This window comes from Mobula hypostoma, chromosome 6, assembly GCF_963921235.1.
Source record: "Mobula hypostoma chromosome 6, sMobHyp1.1, whole genome shotgun sequence".
In the NCBI taxonomy this organism is placed as follows: Eukaryota; Metazoa; Chordata; class Chondrichthyes; order Myliobatiformes; family Myliobatidae; genus Mobula; species Mobula hypostoma.
This window is the reverse complement of record NC_086102.1, coordinates 28,330,287-28,351,694: the sequence shown is the minus strand read 5'-3', so window position 1 is coordinate 28,351,694 and position 21,408 is coordinate 28,330,287. Positions and strand designations below refer to the sequence as shown.

At 38.3% G+C, this 21,408-nt stretch overlaps 1 protein-coding gene across 9 annotated transcripts in view; it reads right to left on the bottom strand.

Moving 5' to 3' along the window:
- The window catches only part of synj1 (synaptojanin 1), a 120,140-nt gene that overhangs the window by 14,157 nt on the left and 84,575 nt on the right, over nucleotides 1-21,408 (bottom strand). For 4 of the 9 annotated variants that reach the window (XM_063050469.1, XM_063050473.1, XM_063050472.1 and 1 more), the window contains 7 exons: nucleotides 17,593-17,727; nucleotides 15,442-15,480; nucleotides 14,569-14,616; nucleotides 11,047-11,085; nucleotides 10,884-10,954; nucleotides 10,639-10,750; nucleotides 7,696-7,925 (listed from right to left, as the gene is read on the bottom strand). In XM_063050469.1, the coding sequence (XP_062906539.1) occupies nucleotides 7,696-7,925; nucleotides 10,639-10,750; nucleotides 10,884-10,954; nucleotides 11,047-11,085; nucleotides 14,569-14,616; nucleotides 15,442-15,480; nucleotides 17,593-17,727 (674 nt within the window). Of the gene's footprint in view, nucleotides 1-1,785; nucleotides 1,810-7,695; nucleotides 7,926-10,638; nucleotides 10,751-10,883; nucleotides 10,955-11,046; nucleotides 11,086-14,568; nucleotides 14,617-15,441; nucleotides 15,481-17,592; nucleotides 17,728-21,408 lie in introns of all 9 variants that reach the window. The other 5 variants (XM_063050477.1, XM_063050478.1, XM_063050474.1 and 2 more) reach the window with 5 other exon arrangements.

Sequence of the window (21,408 nt, the reverse complement as noted above, 5' to 3'; positions counted from 1 at the left end):
AGGATATGGGTTAAGGGTGAGGGGGGAAAAGTTTAAAGGGAACATTAGGGGGGGCTTCTTCACACAGAGAGTGGTGGGAGTATGGAATGAGCTGCCAGACGAGGTGGTAAATGCGGGTTCTTTTTTAATATTTAAGAATAAATTGGACAGATACATGGATGGGAGGTGTATGGAGGGATATGGTCCATGTGCAAGTCAGTGGGACTAGGCAGAAAATGGTTCGGCACAGCCAAGAAGGGTCAAAGGGCCTGTTTCTGTGCTGTAGTTTCTATGGTTCTATGGTTCTATCTGTGCCTTCACGTGTTTATGCCTTAAATTATGAAATTCCTTTTCTAATCTTCACTCAACTTTTTTTTTCCTTGAACATGCTTTTTAAAAGCAAGCTTTTGATCACCTGCATTAATCTCTTTGCATGATTTTTAAATTTGTATAATTAACAGATAAATAAGGATGCTATACTACATTAAAGGTGCTGCATTAACAAAGGTTTCAGTGTTACCAAATTAAGTGACAACTGAAGTGAAAATCTCTTCTCATTCCTTACCCATGTGGTAATTTGTCTCTTGAACCAGAATATTACTGGTTAGCTTTTGTCTCATTTGGGAAAATACCAATAATACTACCATTCTCTTTCAGACCTCATTTTTCTCAGCATTAGAAAATGCTGAAATTATTATGTAATGAACTAATGCCAAAAGGATATTAAAATGTATTGTGCTATTTCAATTTGATTGGAATCCTTTAACATACGCAGGAGACTTGCATACTATGAACCTAAATAAGGAGAGAGCTCTAAATTCAAGAAAAAGAAAAGCAGAAAGGTAGAGGTATTGTCAACCAAGCATGTCTAGAGTTTAGAAAAGCAGGACTAACACATTATGGGGAAACAAAACAAAAATATGGAATTCAATGGGATGAATATTCCAGTAGTGACTGAAATGATGTTGATTAGAAGATACTCAGTTGAAGAACATTCATAACATTGTGTTATAACACATTTTTGAGTTAGACATAAGCTCAGTCCCTAGAGGCCAATTCTGGAAAATAAAATCTTTGAACCAATATTTTAACTTTACTCTCATTATATTAGCAGATATTAAGTATGTCCCAAGCACGTTTGGTATAATTTGAAAGTAATCGATTGGCAGTAGTGTAAAACTTTTAAAAAAGCTTGCGCTTGCATTTTATTTTGTTCTTTAATTTCAGAAGATACTTTGCTGCTTCAATTTGATAAATCAATTGGGAGATAACGTTTTTAATTGGATAGGTGAAATAATATACATCAGCCATTAAAGGAGGCATAAGTAAAACGTTATCCCATGGGATAAATTGAAGGTTCAAATTTCAAGTTGTATATAATTTATTTCCAAAGTTTACAAATTTAAAATGCATTATCGTAAGTAACTTTGCTTTATTGATCTGGTATTAATAATTCAACTGTATTTTTAAACAAAGGCTTTGTTGCATTTTTAGATAAGAAACATTTTAACTAGAGTTTATCTTTAACCATGAAATCATGTATAGTAATTGAGTTCACTTTCTCCTGGAGAGATGCTTTTGAGTATTTTCTACTGTTTCATGTAAACTAAAAGCAATGACTTTCATAACTAAATCTAACATACATGAATTTTACAAAAAAAAGCAACTGTAATTTCTCCACAAAATAAAAAGTTCACTTCACAAGACTGGTACAATTGCTGATGTATGAGGTTTCAGAATTCATACATCAGAAATATAGTGAATAAATGATTAGACCACATAGAAAATTGTAAATTAATTCAATACCTTTCACCCTGATGGTTGTTCCTGCTTGTGAGAAAGAGACAGTAAATATAAGAAAGAGGAAAACAAAGTCATTATCCACTGGACAGCTACTGCTTTAAGTCGAGTCACAGGTTTCCTTGACATAATTTTTTTCCCAATATTTTATAGTTGCACCATACACCAAAATAGATATCTTTTGAAGATGCACATTATGAACAAAGTTTAACTAAACACAAACATAATGTGGTGTATTTTGGTAGGGAGTTATCATCTCCCTTAGAAAAGAAGTGCAAAAGGAAAAGAGGCATTAGATATATACATGGTAACAAAACTACCAAAAGGTAATAACATCACACTGCAGTTCATTCTTAGTAGGTTAAAATTCAAGAAAACAGTTGTACTGTATTTCATGAGAATGAGCTAGACCATACTACTTAGTGTTGTCACCACATTACGGAGGCACAAGAAAAGGTTTGTCAGTTAATTTCAAGGAAAGACTAAACAGGGATCATCAACATAAGACGGCGGGCTAGTGAATCCAATTAAAAAGGAAAAAAAATCTAGGATCTCTTTAACCAGAGATTAGTTGGAATGTGATTTCTCCTCTACAAGTGACATAAATGCAGTTAAAGGAAAATTCAGTTCGTACTTGAGCATCCAAACACCAGATTCATCCTAGTAACCCAAATAGCTTGTTTCAGTCTCGGAAAATTATGGATAAACAATTTATTCTAATTCCACCAATGTAAGTGACTACATTTTTCTATCATTTTCCTCAAGGCAACTCTGATATATCCACTGAAGCCAACAGGCCTCTGATAAGTTGCCCAAGCAGTCTGCATAAGAAAAATTGTAGAGGGCTTCATACTTGAGTACCTTTTAAGCTCACTGGATAGCAGTCAAATTCAGAAAGACCATTCAAATCCAACTCCTTAGTAGGATAAGATTGAGAAAACTGAGGAATCACCAGTAAAGTGCAAGTTAAGACTTACTAAATTCCTATCACTAGAAAAAAATTTGAAGTACAATATCAAACAACTGAAGACTAAAGGATATGCAATGTAAATTTATGCACAGTTATATCTAACTTGTTTAAAATATTGAAAGAAATACAAAAGCTAAACACACTTGAAGCCAGAAATCTGAGATAAAAATTACAATATTGGAAATACTCCGCAGGTTAGGCAGCATTAGTGGAGAGAGAAACAAAGTTGAATCTAGTCAACGCTTTTCTCTCCACGGATTTAACCTGATCTGAGGAGTATTTGGTTTTAACATAAGCCAGTTTCCCCTTATTGCCCCATCCCCTAACGAGTGGTCTCTCTTGTAACTATTCCCTTTGAGACAGATTTGGTTTTCAAACATACAAAACTGACTATTCTAAAATATTTTAATCCATAAGATACCAGGCAGAATTTTTGCTACATTCTTTATTGGTAAATTTTTTATCTGAACGAAGTTATCTTCTTTCGCAGTCTGCTCATTTTTGCCTCCATGAATACTTCTGATGGTTATGCATTTCTGCCTCATCTCCTTGGGTGTGGACCCAACACTGTCTATTTTCTCTTCCCATGTTTTCTTTAGAAATGTCAGGAAATAGGCAAAGTTTAACTTGGTTTTTGTTGACAAGTGAATGAAAATAATGCCTTGTTATTCCATAGTGTAGAATACTGGTACACTAATATGCATGTTACCCAATGTGTAATGAATAGTTTATCATTCTGCTCCATAGTATCAGTAACAAAAGGAACTTCACAGCAACCATGAGCAAATTTTGTAAAACACAAACACATATTCTCTTTAGTTGGTCTGTCTGCCTCAAAAGTCAACACAAATTTTATCATGGTCAAGAGTTTACAAACAATATTATTTAAAATTACCACCAATGTAGAATTTCCATTTGAATTGTATGGAATACAGACTAATTCTGTCAAGGCCTACATTTACCCCAAGAGCTCAGAAATCAGAGCTCACGATCCCAGAATATTGCTGTGATTTAACCAACTGAACCTGTTGTTTACTACCAAAGAACAGTAATCTATTTACTTGTATGCAAAGCCAAATGCCCAATGTACGGTTGGCAGGGTTATTTCAGATGAATAGAAAACTCCACTGCCAGAATGAAGTCTGCTCCTTCCACAATACAGTAATACCTGTTTGCTCATTTGCCCTGGAATACTTCTGTGGCTCAGCTACTGTATTTCTGAAATATGGTACTGCTTTCGGTTTATTTTGCATCCATCACACCCCACCCCCATCACCACACCTCATAAAATTCACAACACTTAGCGAAACATCACCAGTTCATCCTCCCACAAGATTACTGACCTGGCAACTCCCAATTTCAGATTCTATGACCTGACATCCAATCACACATAGCTGACTGCTCAGCACCAAGGTTCAGTGACTTAGTCAAATATTTTGTGGTACATAATAAAGGTTTCTCTCTAGTAGCTCTAAATTAGTCATTTTTAAAAAAACATTGAAACTATTTCAATTACTGGAATGAAACAGTGATAAATGACAGGAGGCAAAGAAAGTTTTGTGGATCATGCAGAGGGCCCATCAACTAGAAACATAGAAAATAGGTGCAGGAGTAGGCCATTCGGCCCTTCGAGCCTGCACTGCCATTCAGTATGATCATGGCTGATCATCCAACTCAGAACCCTACACCAGCCTTCCCTCCATACCCCCTGATCCCTTTAGCCACAAGGGCCATATCTAACTCCCTCTTAAATATAGCCAATGAACTGGCCTCAACTGTTTCCTGTGGCAGAGAATTCCACAGATTCACCACTCTCTGTGTGAAGAAGTTTTTCCTAATCTCGGTCCTAAAAGGCTTCCCCTTTATTCTCAAACTGTGACCCCTCGTTCTGGACTTCCCCAACATCGGGAACAATCTTCCTGCATCTAGCCTGTCCAATCCCTTTAGGATTTTATACGTTTCAATCAGGTCCCCCCTCAATCTTCTAAATTCCAACGAGTATAAGCCTAGTTCATCCAGTCTTACATCATATGAAAGTCCTGCCATCCCAGGAATCAATCTGGTGAACCTTCTTTGTACTCCCTCTATGGCAAGGATGTCTTTCCTCAGATTAGGGGACCAAAACTGCACACAATACTCCAGGTGTGGTCTCACCAAGGCCTTGTACAACTGCAGTAGTACCTCCCTGCTCCTATACTCGAATCCTCTTGCTATAAATGCCAGCATACCATTCGCCTTTTTCACCGCCTGCTGTACCTGCATGCCCACTTTCAATGACTGGTGTATAATGACACCCAGATCTCGTTGCACCTCCCCTTTTCCTAAATGGCCACCATTCAGATAATCTGTTTTCCTGTTTTTGCCACCAAAGTGGATAACTTCACATTTATCTACATTAAATTGCATCTGCCATGTATTTGCCCACTCACCTAACCTATCCAAGTCACCCTGCATCCTCTTAGCATTCTCCTCACAGCTAACACTGCCGCCCAACTTCGTGTCATCCGCAAACTTGGAGATGCTGCGTTTAATTCCCTCATCCAAGTCATTAATATATATTGTAAACAACTGGGGTCCTAGCACTGAGCCTTGCGGTACCCCACTAGTCACTGCCTGCCATTCTGAAAAGGTCCCGTTTATTCCCACTCTTTGCTTCCTGTCTGCCAACCAACTCTCTAACCACATCAATACCTTACCCCCAATACCGTGTGCTTTAAGTTTGCACACTAATCTCCTGTGTGGGACCTTGTCAAAAGCCTTTTGAAAATCCAAATATCCCACATCCACTGGTTCTCCCCTATCCACTCTACTAGTTACATCCTCAAAAAATTCTACGAGATTTGTCAGACATGATTTTCCTTTCACAAATCCATGCTGACTTTGTCCGATGATATCACCGCTTTCCAAATGTGCTGTTATCACGTCTTTGATAACTGACTCTAGCAGTTTTCCCACCACCGATGTTAGGCTAACCGGTCTATAATTCCCCGGTTTCTCTCTCCCTCCTTTTTTAAAAAGTGGGGTTACATTAGCCACCCTCCAATCCTCCGGAACTAGTCCAGAATCTAAAGAGTTTTGAAAAATTATCACTAATGCGTCCACTATTTCTTGGGCTACTTCCTTAAGCACTCTGGGATGCAGACCATCTGGCCCTGGAGATTTATTCGCCTTTAATCCCTTCAATTTACCTAACACCACTTCCCTACTAACATGTATTTCCCTCAGTTCCTCCATCTCACTGGACCCCCTGTCCCCTACTATTTCCGGAAGATTATTTATGTCCTCCTTAGTGAAGACAGAACCAAAGTAATTATTCAATTGGTCTGCCATGTCCTTGCTCCCCATAATCAATTCACCTGTTTCTGTCTGTAGGGGACCTACATTTGTCTTAACCAATCTTTTTCTTTTCACATATATATAAAAGCTTTTACAGTCAGTTTTTATGTTCCCTGCCAGTTTTCTCTCATAATCTTTTTTCCTCTTCCTAATTAAGCCCTTTGTCCTCCTCTGTGAACTCTGAATTTCTCCCGGTCCTCAGCTGAGCCACTTTTTCTGGCTAATTTGTATGCTTCTTCTTTGGAATTGATACTATCCCTAATTTCCCTTGTCAGCCACGGGTGCACTACCTTCCTTGATTTATTCTTTTGCCAAACTGGGATGAACAATTGTTGTAGTTCATTCATGCGATCTTTAAATGCTTGCTATTGCATATCCACCGTCAATCCTTTAAGTGTCATTTGCCAGTCTATCTTAGCTAATTCACGTTTCATACCTTCAAAGTTACCCTTCTTTAAGATCAGAACCTTTGTTTCTGAATTAACTATGTCACTCTCCATCTTAATGAAGAACTAGCCTTGAAGAACCAGCCAACATTAAAAATAAGTACTGCTGCAGTCTCCTGTGCCTATTCGCGTGCCAGCATTTCAACTCTGAGGCTTGGGCATTGCCAGTGGCTCTTATTCATGAGGCCTATACCTGTCTGCACTATGTTGAAGTGTTCATGCCACTTGGAACTCAGAATATGTTTATAAATGGGACTTGTCAAATAATGTACTGCCTGTGAAACATGTAAGGAAACGTTGGGTTTCCTCTTATCCATGCGTCACCATCAGGCATCCTTGAAGACCTTGATCTACCCACACCCTACCATTATCTGTAATGTTACTAGGGCATAATTCCTCATTTATCAGTCCATTTATTTATTACATTGGTGCATGATTTTTTTAAACAAAATATACTTTATTCAAAATGAAATTATTTACAATAAACCATTCAATGACTCTCAATCCTTTACAGACATTACCACTACATTCTATACATTTCCACACTTTTATCCACACACGTGGCACTCTGTTGGTTCATCGTTACTCACCATTGTTGAGGGGTATACTCCCCGCCACCCTACCCCCCCCCCATTCCTGCGGGAGAAGACCCTAAACCATGGTCCTTGTGGAGGCTGCACCAAGTTTCAGTGCGTCTCTCAGCACATCCTCCTGCAGCCAAGAATGTGCCAGTCGGCAGCATTCTCCCACGGACATCTCCATGTGCGGGTAGACTATCAAGTTTCGGGCTGACCAAAGAGCGTCTTTCACCAAGTTGATGACCTGCCAGCAGCGCTGGATGTTAACCAGCCATCCAGTAATTATCATTGGTTTTGTATAGGAATCTGTTAGATGAGAAATAATGCAAACACGCCCTTTCCTTCCACTTTAAAGTTGTAATCTCGTACAAAGTTAAAATCAGGGCTAATAACTTTTTCTGTTAAGATCACAATAAACTGAAATACCAGAAATAACAAATTCTCCGCAGTTACTTCACAGATCTGTTCACCACTGCCTTTAATCGCACAAGATGAAGAACATACAACCAAAGTTCTATGCAAAATAATTTTTGTTTACAATCCTAAATCAATGTTATTTAATCAATACCACTCTGTTTCCACTTACCTGCTCTGCAGTAACAGGTTCTACTGGCAGGTTTTGAGCAGATTTGCTGCGGGGTGGAGCTTGTGGTGCAAGATGATCTATATTATGAAAAGGGGGCGGTGTCTGAGAAATGGGTTTCAAACCAACTGGTTTAAGAGGTTCTTGCAGCTTCTGGGAACTTATGGAGGAGGGTTGAGATGGAAGTGGCGTAGCAATCTTTGGCTTGAGTGGTTCTGGCAGGAGCATTGGCCCTAATTGTCAAAAGAATTAGATGACATTTACTTTTAATGCATCTAAAGATTCCTCTGCATCAGGGGTTTCCAACCTGGGGTCCACAGACCTCTTTATTAATGGTAGGGCTCCATGGTATAAAGGTTGGAAACTCCTGCTCTACATATACACAGCTTCTTCTCCGTCTCGTTTTACGGCGGTTGGCACCCAGCTTAATGGTGCATTACCGCCACCGCCACCTTCAATAGACTTACATTCTAAATCCCTTCACCCAATCAATCTCACTGTCTCACTCACACACACACTCCCTAACCTACACTTTATCCTCCCATCTTCGGCCATCCTAGTACCCTATTCCTGCTTATCCATCATATCCTATTAAAAAACCCTGTACTCCTTAAGAAAGCTAAAAATACCCTGACCTGTGCTCTCTCACCCATGCCCAGCAACCCTTTTAATGTGAATTCCTGCACCCCCTATTCCCTTAGATTAATTCTCATCATCTCTCTCTGTATCCCACACTTCCTGCAACTCAGAACTACATGTTCTACTGACTCCTCTTCCTGACATTCCTCACACAATCCTGTCTGGTGTATCCCTATCATTTTCAATGTTTTGTTTAATGCACAGTGCCCCAGCCTTAACCTAGTCCACACAGTTTCCTCTCTTCTGTATCCACTACCTACCCTAGTACCTACAACACTCTTTTGTATCTGATATAAATGCCTCCCTTTCCCCTCTCTGTCCCATCTTTCTTGCCATATTTGGTTGATTTTTTTCCCAGATTATACTCTGCTTTACTGATACTAATGTGCATTTCTATATTTTCTTTCTTTAAAGCCCTCTTTGCCAACTCATCCACCCTGTCATTCCCCTTCACCCCTACATGTGCTGGAACCCATAGAAATTTTACCTGACCTCCCTGATTTGCAGTTCTTGTGACTGACTGAAGGACTTCATAAGTACATCTTGCTGACTGTTTGAGTGAAAAGATCTTAAACTTGCTAGAACTGAGGATGAATCTGAGCATATCAACACTTTGACTTGTCTAGCTTTCTCCACCCATCGCAACGCAACCAACACTGCCAGCATCTCCACTGTATACACCCCTAACTTATTAGATGTTCTTTTGCTGGTATAGCCACCCCAAACCCTGTCACTCCTGTTTCAGGTTCCTTAGCACCATCAGTATCAATGAGTATAAACACTATACTTTTCCATAAAATGACAGTTAAATGATTAACATGGGCAGACCATATCAGAAAAGTTGAGGAGGAATGTAAAAAAGTAATAAATGTGATGAGATGTTTGACTGGTAGGGAATGGGAAGCAAGTTGTTCAGCGTTGAAGAGAAAGTATGTGGCTTTAGTAAGATCTGTGTTGGACTATAGAAATATAGCATATGGATCATCAACTAGGTTTCTTATAAGGAAACGGGATGTGATTCAGGCTCAGGCTCAGGCTTTGAGAGTGTGCAGTGGGACTTTTAAAACATCACCAGTATCAGCCCTACAGGTAGAAGTGGGAGTAATGCCTTTGGAACTAAGAAGGATGCAATTGATGGCAAACTGCTGGGCTAATTTGCAGGGGCTCAATGATTCTCACCCTGCAAAAGGAGTGTTGCAGGAGTGCTGGGAAAATGGGAGGTTTCAGCAGGATACCTTTAGTCGGGTAGGGAATGATATTGCTAAACAATGTGGAGTGTTTGATCTAAGGATAAGTCCTTCAGTATTTTATCCAGTTGCTGCTCCATGGAAGCTTGTATGGCCTGACATAGACTGGCATTTGTAAAAAGGAAAGGAAAATATAAAACTAATTTGGTAAGTGCATTAACTGTCATGTGATGGAAAAGTATAGTGATTGTACTCAGATTTACATATACACATTGGCAAATGAGAGTTTCTTAATGACCACATTCATATTAATCAGGATCTCTGATCTGAGGATTAGAAAGAAGCGTGGCCAGTATTTTCCCAATTAATTTTACTTTAATGTTTTTCAAAATTATACTTTTTTCTCTTAAGAGCAAAAATAAACTTCGCTGAATGTTAAAGATATCATAAACACTTACTAAACCTGATAGACTTTGACATTTAAGGCTACTTGCCAGTTCCTGGAGCAATCCTCCACTAATTTCCTTCCACAAGATTGTACCATCCAGCTATACTCAGGGAAATTTAGTGGCCAATTAACCAATCCATTTGCCCTTGGAATATGGGAGGAAATAAAGAATCTTGGAATCCCATGTAGGTACACTAACAATTTGCCATCTCCACTACAGATCAGGGCTAAACCTGAATCACCAGAGCTGTAAAGCAACAACTTTACAAGCTGAACCAAAGTACTGCCCACACGCCCCCCGCCCCCACTTCTTGGCTCATGTGTAGTTAATTGTATTCTATTTTTTTAATCTTATCTACCCTCTAACACTGTAGAAACTATGAGTATCAATACTTTTTAGGAAGGGATAGAATATAGATCCTAACCCTATAAGATGTAAGGAAAATAAATGTGAGGAATACTTTTTGGTACAACTAGTGGTTATGATAAGGCATTCATAATACATAAAGGTTGCGCAAACAAAGTGATTCCACCTTCAAATGATAATTGGGCAAACATTTAAGTGATAACAATATACAGGACTTGGATGTTGGGGAGAAAAGCAGGGAACTTTAACTACCAGTAGCTGGCAGAGTCTGAGACTGGCTTTCCACAGTAGCTCTAAGTACAAACCTTTTAAAGGTTCTGGTTTGTTCAGAACATCTGAGAGTGGTAGTCCTACTGCTGGTTTGATAGGCACCTGATTTGCTGGTGCACTGATTACACCAGCACGTGGTGGTATATTCTGTAATGAAAAAGAATTGATAATGGAACCAAAAGCTTCAAATACTTTAACTTAGCAAGTTAATCATTTTTTTTCTCTTGTCACAATACATGCAAAATTCTATTTGAATATTAGACTATAATGATGAATTTACCGGTCTGGAAGCTGCTCCAGCTCCTGAACTAGCTAAACTTGTGACTGCATGTGGAGGTGGTTGACCACGACCTGCAGAGAAAAGGAAAAACACTGGGTAGTACAAAATGGTATTAACTTTTGTCCCTGCACTTAAAGATATTCCAGATGAGATATAACTTTACCTTCTGGTTCTTTCCTGCCTTGTGCTGGGCTCTTTGGCACTATGCAGCATAAAACGGAATTAAGCAAATTTCACAAAGTTTCAGTAATGTGCAGAATTACATTCAACACCAAAGAATATTCCAAGTTTCAACTTTATTCAATAATCATATTATTCTCTTACTGAAACAACTCAGGCAGTCAATTTTCAAGCAATAGGAGAAAGGCTGCAAAAATTGACAACACTATACTTAGAGTAGAAATATTTTGGACAATATCCCTGTGGAATAAATTTAGTAACAGCACTGTTGTGAGTGATCTGAGATTGATTTTCTGTGTATATATGTAATCAATGTTCCCTCTAATTTGTAATGACCAGTGTGTGCAAAAATCCTGTGCTGTGCAATTTTTTGCCCAGTTACAAGTGTGCACTGAATAATTTCTTCAATAAAAACAGTATAAATAAGCCAGTTCTAAATCTGCAGAGAAATCATAGCAAACTCCACATTGACCACACCTTCTGCATCAGAAAGCAGAAAAGGAAATGTGATTGTGTATGATCACGAAATATACTTAACATGCTAATAAGACAGAGGATGACAACCTTTTGCTCACAGTTTAAACTCCTTTGTGTGCTTATAGCAAAAGATGTATGCACACACACCTTAGAGGGAACAATGTATGTAAATATCATTAAGTTCATGGAGTATCTTTAAGAAATGTGTCTGTTTCATTGTACCATGTTTGAATTCTCACTTTGGATATAGAATAAAAAGTTGAGGGCACAAGATATAGGAGTAGAAACAGGCCATGGTGCCCCACGATTTTTCTAGTATTTTTATTTACAGGTACAGCACGGTAACAGTCTCTTCTGGCTCAACAAGCCTGCACCTCCCAAGTACACCATTGTGACCAATTAACCTACTAACCCATCTTTGGTGTGTGGGAGGAAACTGGTGCACCCAGAGGAAATCCATGCGGTCACAGGTAGAATGTACAAATTTCTTACAGCGGCAGTATTGAACCTGGTTCACCAGCGCTGTAACAGCATTACACTAATAACTATGCTACCATGCCTGTGCTGCCCCAACCAATAAGCTCATACCTGATTTGAACTTGGCCAAAGGTACACTTTCCCACTTGTTCATTCCTTGATTATGCTTATAATTAAAATGCATGTCCATCTCAAGCACTGTAAATTATTTCAAAGATTAACAGCCCTCTGAAAAGATTCCTCTCTTCACTTAAATGCATGATTCCCTAACTCTGTAACCGTACTTATTGACTTCATATTCTCCTATGAGTGAAAATATTCTCTTAGCATTAATCCAGTAAAATTCCTCAGCATCTTATGTATTTCAATAGGATCATCTCACTTATCTAATCTCCATTAAGTTACTGTACAAACTAATTTTAATCCTCTTGTACTACTGCATTCTATAGCCTCTGTACTACAACAACCTGCTTTCTATTTTTCCAATTTTTATTCATTCATACTGTATCTCCTTTTTGCAGATTCTTTGCATGAGAACGTCTAAATCAGGTGCAGGAGAAGAACACTTGGTCCCTCAGTCTACAACAGGCATTTACTAAGATCACGGCTGATCTGACTGCAACCTCAGTGGCACATTCCTGACTACCTGTGGTAACCTTTCAAGCCTTTGCTAATGAAATATCCATATATGGGCCAGGCTGCATCTGTAATACAAGGGAAGAGCCAACACTACATTAGGATTAAGTGTGCAGTGGAGAGATAGCCAGTAAAAAGAGATAATTACTGTACTCACCAAAGCACTATATAACTGAAGCAAAACCCCCCTATTTTGTTAGTGAATTCCTCTAGCGTAAAAAGAGAAAGTTAGATTTCCAGGATATTTGATCTACCTGCATACCAGCATTTCGTAAATCATGCACTCTGCAGCTCTGAGGCCTACAATCTTAATAATGATTTTCTATAATTTGTGCCAAAATGAACAAATTTATTATTATTCCTTATTATAATCCAGTTATTGGATATTTTCCCACTTGCCTAAACTATTTAATCACTTTGAAGCTTCATTATGTTCTTTCCCCAACCTATTTTCCTACTTATCTTTGTGTCATCAGCTAATTTCCCAACCATATTTTTGGTACCTTTATCCAGGTAATTTATATAATTTGTTAAAAAACACCTGCAGCTCTAACACTGAACATTACACCTTCCGAATCTGAAGAAGATACAATGATTCCTACTTCTGTTTTCTGTTACCTTACACATTTTCTATCCATACCAAAGTGTTATTCTTAGACCATGAGCTTTTAATTCCAGCAGTAACCTTTGTGGCATAAGAATATTAGATCTTTTCTGGAAACCTAGTATAGTACATTCACTGATTTCCCCCTCTATATCCAGAGCACCTGTAACTTCTTCAGAAACTCAAATAAATTGATCAAATAAGATTCTTCATACACAAACTATATTGACTTTGCCTGTGTAATGATTTTTTTTCATGGTATCTGTATTATTAGCTTCCAACATGTTCAGTGTGTCAGATTGTAAACTATCTGGCTCATGGTTTCCTGCTTTCTGTCTCTCTCCCTTTTTGGATAAAGGAGTTGTATTCAATCTAATGGCGCTTTCCTAAATCAGGGAATTTTGGAGAACTTTGCCCTCCTGCAATTTGCTGTTTTTGTACATCAGGAAAATTTGGCTGCAATATACTCAATCCTTTCATATAATCCTCAATGACTCTCTCTAAACCATTAATATGGATCATAAATTGGATAACCAGCACTGATTCTTGTGCTGTCCCATTAATTTTATTGGTAATTTATAGTAATCAGGCAAGAACAACTTAAGACAAATTGTGAGTGATTTGCAGCTAATATTATTTTCTTAAAGGACTATCTGCTGGTCTGAGAGAAATTATACAATTGTTAGAGACAGAAAAATAGAAAATAAAAAAAATTTGAATTGGTATAATACCTTTTGGCATTCCATTTATGATGTCCCAAAGCACTTTACTTTAAGTATAGTTGCTGTTTTAGAGTGAACATGTTAGTCAATTTGTGCAGAACAAGCCCTCACAAACAACACTGTGACAATGACTAGTTCACATATTTTTGTGAGGTTGGTTGAAAATAAAAATTGGTCAGGATGACGAGAGTAGCTTGCCAGATAAATGGAGGCAGATGGAGAGTTAAGTATTGGACAGAAAGGCAGGCAGAGGAACTGAGAAGGAGCAAACAATGGAGGAGTGAATATTCCTGTAACCATCTTTGGGAAGCAAATAAAATGGCTGCATTGCATTTTAAACAATGAGTTAAAATTTATTACATATACACTTGTTTGTATAAATGCTGCTCTGCTACTTCACTTTAGAAAGTTATTAGGAGAAAATTTTCAAAGGAACACGAGCTAATGAAGTCCCCTTGACAAAGTAATCACAGCAAACTACATGCAGATACCTATTATTTATTATGTAATTTTTCATTCAAAATCTGAAACAAAATTACTTCATTTAACTCCGATAATTTACACAAGTTATGTCATAGACAAGAGTTACCTTCCATTTCCTTTCTAGCTAACCCTGGACTGACAGGTGCCCCAGGACCTTATGAGGGGAAAAGAAAGAAAATATATTCTCTACATAATAACCATCACGGTAGACACAGCAAGAGTGGAAAATACAAAGCAAGAAATTGCAAAACAATGCTGAAGAGCCATATATCAAGCAGCTGATTTAGCCACTTAGATTTACGGAAGCCGAACGCAGAGCTAGCCTTGCAGCATTGGTTTTGGAACAGAGTTACCTGTGGACAATTACTGGAAGTCGCTATCAATTTAAGCAGAATTAAGCACAAATGGGGAATGATCTACTTTGTAGTTTATTGATAGTATTACTATGGTTACATTAATTTTGTTGCCTTTTTGTGATTGTGCAGTTCAGTAAATGGGCTACATGTGGTGCAATGTCAATTGACTACAATTACAAAATAACAGTATAACATTAATTGAGACAGTGTTCCTGCAAACCAGTCAAAGTGAATGGATTAGCTCCGAATGTACGGTACAAAAGTTGAAAAAAATACTAAAAGGTAGGCCTTGATAGGAAATTTAAAAAATACAACAGATTTCAAAACAATTAAGAGGGCAAAATGACATCCATTGTTTTGCCTTAGTCTCACTTTATATAATACACAGAAACAAAACTATCCCTGTGTAGTGAAAACAAAGAAAATTCAGTGTACTGACTCTTCTTTCAATCCATTTTTATAGTATTTTTCCATGTGCAAAGGAAAAATGAAGTAATAACTTTACTCAAGGGTTTACATTAACGTAAGATAAAAAGAAACTATTCAGCACATCATGCAGGGATTAATGTTATACATAACTGGAGGTTAAGATTTAAGGAAATATTACATATCATAATTGTTACCTTTCAACTCTTTCCTAGCGGCTGCTGGACTTCTCGCTCCTTCATGAAGCAATACGTTTATAGTGCAGAGAAGGCCATTAGTATGTATGAAGCAAACATGAGCTTAGTGTTAGTGTACACAAATGTATGTGCATGCACACAATGGTTTATTTAGTTAGAAACATGTTCCTACCAATAAGCTATATAAATGATTTTTCATTGATTAAGTAGTTTAATAAGGCTATTAACAAAGATAAAACACAGGTGCTAGAAATCTGAAAGAGTCTGGAAACACTGAACAGGTCAGACAGTATCTGGGAAAGGAGAAGCAGACTCAACATATCTGATCAAAGCATCAGAACTGGGAAAGAGATGAAACACATTAGTTTTAAGTTGTAGAGTATAGAGGTAGGATGGAAAGGTCAAGGTAAATACACTATGAAATGCAAAGCTTCAGGAAATATCCACCAAGTAAGGCTTTCTTGGTGGATAATCCAAGAGAATGGCCTGATGAGCATCCTGTTATGTGCTCTTTTACAAAATCAATATGAAACTTGAACTTACAGAATCTATCCCACTAAGACTCTTGAATGGCCTCTATGTACTATGAAGAACTTGTGATCTCTCAATCAACTTCATCACGCCACTTATTTGTATCCTTATTTGTCTACCTGCACTTCACTTTCTCTGTGACATAATTTTATATTCTGTATTTTTTTAATTGTTTTTCCCTTTGTACTTTCTTGATGTACTTGTGTTTGGAATGATCTGTATGGATGGCATGCAAACCTGTTTTTCACCTTATCTCAGTACATGTCACAATAGTAAACCAATTACCAATTTAATAAGGATTTTCAATACACAGGGAAATCAGGTATACATTGTTATTTATGTAATGATATTAAAAACAAATTGCAGAGTTGTACCTAATTGAAGTTGCAGACGTTGTTACAATGTCTGCAAGTATTCAACCCACAGGATACAGTAATTCTGAAGATGACCACCAAGTATTACAGGCTTTCTCACTTCTCCCTCACATTATAACCCAGACATAGCTAACAAAAATTAGTGGATAGCGTTAAATCAAAAATGAGTCAAAGTTGTTTGAGATATTAACAAACTTGGTTATTGTGACCAATTTAGAAATCTGCAAAGATTAAGAGTAAAGGCAGAGTAGGAGAGTAAATACGCAAAAAATAAGACAATGGGGAAAAGAATTCTACAAGATTGTTTCCAAAAACAGAAGATTAGTCAGACTGACTGGGATGTTTTAGAAGGGAAGTTATAATTGGGAAGAAAGAAATTATAGAGTTAGAAACTAGTGCAGGTCGACCTTCACTAATCCGGCACCATTGGGACCTGAGGAGTGCTGGATTAGTGAAAATGCCAAATTACAGAAGGATCACATTAAGCATAATCAGTGCCGGATTATCGAAGGAACCGGATTACAGGTAGTCGGATTAGTGAAGGTCGACCTGTACTTTGGTTCTACCCTCACAACAGGACACAAGTAACTTCCTAGAATTGGTTGGGAAAGAAATACTTATGAAAAGGAGGAATTCAAGGAAATTAATGAGGCTTTTTGAAGTACTTTTAACTTTAAAACTCTGATAATCTGCATCCAAAAGAAATAGCCATAAAAAAGTTAGTTGAGATCATCCAAAATCTGATAAATTATGAAATAATACCTGCAGATTAAAGGAGAGCTATTTTAAAAAGGAGGCAGAAAGAACTACAAACTGGTTAGTTTGACATCATTAGAAGTGAAATTGCTAGTCTATAATAGAGAAAATAATAACAAGGCACGAATTTCATACAAGAAGAAACTGCATCTCCAGATTTAGTCTCACCATTGCAATAAATAACATTCTGTTGGTCTTCCTAGTCACTTGTAGAACCTCCATTCTAGGTTTTTATAAACATGTACAAGAACATCTAAATCCCTCTACATTTCAGAACTCTAATCTGTCAGTATTAAGGAAGGTTTCTTAACTTTACCTGCCAAAAATGAACAATTACACATTTTTCTATATTGTACTCCATTTATCAGATTTTTTTCCATTCGTGTTTGGAAAAAGTTCAAAGTTAATATAGTAAAGAATAAATTAAGGAAGACAATTTCAGATAAATGTGGTGGGTAGAATAGAGAATGGGTAAGAAATAAATATCTACCTGTAGGAGGAGGAGGTCTTTGTGGTGGGACAGGTCTTGAAGGAGGAACTGTAGGGCGTGGCGGTGGTGGCCGTTTTGGTTCCAGAGTCTGACAACTTTCCTTCTGTGCTGGGACTTGTTGGAACTCTGAAGAAGCTGATAATAAAATAATATCCCATGATTTCTTAGTACAAAACTGGATACAGTCCTGGGTATTATAGTAGAAATGATAAAATCAACTGTAATAAAACCCCAGGCAACTAATTGCAGAGGAAAAACTAGCAGACCACTCAGCCCTTCCATACTGTTCTTCAATTCAATGTTAATAGCTGATCGTCCAAATTCAGTACTTTGTTTCTGCTTTCTCCCCAGATCCTTTGATTTCTTTAACTTGAAGAACAATATCTAACCCCTCTCCCCCACCTGCCTGAACATATTTCATAATTTAACATTAACTGTGATTGATGAACTTCAATAAAAAATAAATTACAAAAAAAATTCCGGAGGTTCAGTACTTTCTGGGAGATTTTTCACATCTTAGTGTTAAATGGCCTATCTTATACCCTTAGTCTGTGTCCACTGAATTCCCCAGCCATCAGGAACATCTTTCAGTTCAGTACTGTCCTCAAATAAATTGGTCCTAACTGCACACAATACTCGAGGTATAATCTCACAAAGTCCTTGCTGTACATGGCAGCAAGACCTTCCTGCTGCTGGACTCAAATCCTTACCTTTTGCTGGGCAATGTACCATTTGTTGCCTTAATTGCTACTGTTCCTACATGTTTATGTTCAATGTTTAGTGCACATTGGGCGCCCTCCCAATACTATGGTCAACACACTCCTAGAAGGCAGCAGTGCGGCTAATGTAGATGAACTGAACACACTGATGAGGGAGAGGGAGAAGTGGAGAGTCCGTCATCGTGCCCGACGCTGGCCCCCTAGGCCTGAGTCGACGTAGTAGTAGAAGTAGTTTACTGCACAAGGGACAGCCAATTCTCATATTAACTGCCCTTTCCTTATCTGTCTATCAGCATTCACAGTTATTTCTGAAGTTACTACATTCTAGATTCTTCAAGTAGCTGGAGAATTAAAGTAAATTTGCTCCTTTTTCTCCCCCTTAAAATTAGTTGGAATACCACATATTAAATACGAGGGGTGATTGATAAGTTCTGGCCTAAGATAGAAGGAGTCAATTTTAGAAAACCTAGCATATTTATTTTTCCTACATTTACACACTTAGTCCAGCGGTCGTGGAGCATACGGATCCCTTCTTTATAGAAGTCAGCATCTTGGACCTCCAGAAGTGGTCCACAGCAGGGGTGATTGGTAAGTTTGTGGCCTAAGGTAGAAGGAGATGAGTTATTAACTTCAAATTTTCTGCATTTTCACTCAAAGAGTTGATCTGCACATACATGTAATGAGAGCTGTATAACTTATCTCCTTCTACCTTAGGCCACAAACTTATCAATCACTCATGCTGTGGACCACCTGGAAGTCCAAGATGCTCTCGTTACATGCACGTGCAGTTCAACTTTTTGACTGGTAATGCAGAAAGTTTGAAGTTAATAACTCATCTCCTTCTACCTTAGGCTATGAACTTATCAATCACCCCTCGTAGTAGGTAGCCTACTGAACGTGCATTTTGAATTCAGTGGGTTTATGTAGCTTTTTAGATATTATAATTTAAAGATATATCTGCCTTGTTTTGGGGTTTCATCAGTTAGTGTAGAAAAAATGTTGGTCTTAAAAGGGTAGAATTATTGAACAGATGATAACAATAGTTAAAAGATGATTAACAGTAGTTTAAATGGATACGGTGAGGAAGATCTAGGGGTCATGCCAAATTTTGCCAGAACCAGGTTGGATATGAGGTAGTGTTTTTTAAATTGCCCAACATCATTAGGTTCGGAGAGTAATTTGATACATAAATATAAAAAGGTAGCAATTATTCATTTTTAGGGGGAGGAATTTGAAGTAATTTTCATATAGGGTATACAAATCAACTTGAGCGAAATTTCCTATATAAATGGAACTGGAGTGGAGACTCTCATATCTTAACCCCCATTTTGATGTGGATTTTTTTCCCATGCTTTCATAATGTTAGGCGTTAAGGGAACCAGGCACTATGGAGTTACGCACATCATATGCCATCTGACCTGCTGAGTTCCTCCAGCATTTTGTGTGTGTTTGGATTTCTAGCATCTGCATATTTTTTCATCTTTATGCTGCTATTACTACTACTACTGCGAAGTCTCTTCCAGGGATGCCTACCCTGAAGTTGTTCAAATTTTCCCTTCAACAGGAGTTCAGTGACAACCTCTCTCACTGCTCCCCCATTGTGATCTCTGCTGCTCTCTGGTTAAGGTTCTCTCTTTTCCATAGATGCTGCCTGTCCCGCTGAGTTCCTCCAGCATTTGGGATGTCTTGCTTGGATTTCCAGCATCTGCAGATCTTCTCATCGACATGGAGTTAGTTCACAAAAGTGGCACTTCGGTAAAAGATCAACCATGATCTTATTTGAATAGTGAACTGGACAAAATAGACTGAATAGCCTACTATTTCTTTAGTCTCTATCGCATAAGGATATTGGAAACATGTTGTCTCAGGAACAGTGAAAAGCTTGATTAATATGAATGGTCTTTACCCTTCTGTAATTTCTAAATCCATCTACAAGTTTGCAAGTGACACCTAGTGATAAGGTGCCATCACAACATTCTTTCCCTTAATGTCAGCAAAACAAAATTTAATTCGTTTTGTTGACCAAAATTTGCTTTGGTTATTGACTTGCTCTGCCCGAGAGCACAGAAAATTGCAGAGTTCTGTGCGCATTTTAATATATCACAGAAAACAAAGGAGGCCTCATGCAGAACTGGGAGTGAGAGATTTAAAATAGGAGCTGTTGCAGGATTTCAGCTTTTATCAATGGTGCAGTCACAATTCATTAGCAAGGGCAAATAAAAATAAGGTAGGGCAATTGTGTGAGAGGACCAGACTTTGGCTCATCAGGCTTTGGTGACAACAGGCTTGGCAGGGGCAGGTATCTGGTGTTTCTTCTTTATCTGTTAATGTGTAGCTAGAGCAGTGAGAGATGCTTCAGAGCTGTGCTGTGTTCATTGTGTAACGTGGGAATTCTGGGAGACCTCCAGTCTCCTGAGTAATCACTTCTGCATCAAGCAGCTACTCAGAGAATGTGTTAAGGAACTGGAGTTGCAGCTTGATGACCTTTGGTTCATATGGGAAACTGAGTTGGTGATGAATAGGAGCTACAGGGAGGTAGTTACCCCTAAGTCACAGGAGGCAGCAAAATGGATGACTGTCAGGAGAGTGAAGTGAAATGGGCAGGCAGTACTGAGTACCCCTGTGGTTGTGCCCCTCAATAAGTATATCTATATTTTGGATACTGGTGACAGGGAATGGCCTACCAAGAGGAGCCACAGCTACTGGTTTCTAGAGCTGTGGTTCAGATGGGGGACTTCATAGTTAGAGGAGTAGACACAAGATTCTGCCGACTTGATAGAAACACCTGGATGGTATTTTGCTTCCATCAGGGATGTCTCTGATTAGGTCCACAACATTCTAAAAGGGAAGGGTGAGTAGCCAGAAGTCTTGCTACATATTGGCACCAATGTCGCAAGTACGAAAAGCGAGGAGCTTCTGAAGAGAGAATATAGGGTGTTATAAAGCTGAAAAGCAGGACCCCAGGGGTAGCAATCTCTGAATTTCTGCCTATGCCACGTGCCATGGAGGGTAAGAATAGGATGATTTGGCAGATGAATGTGTGGCTGAGAAAATGGAGCAGTGGCAGGATTTCAGATTTCTGGATCATTGGGATCTC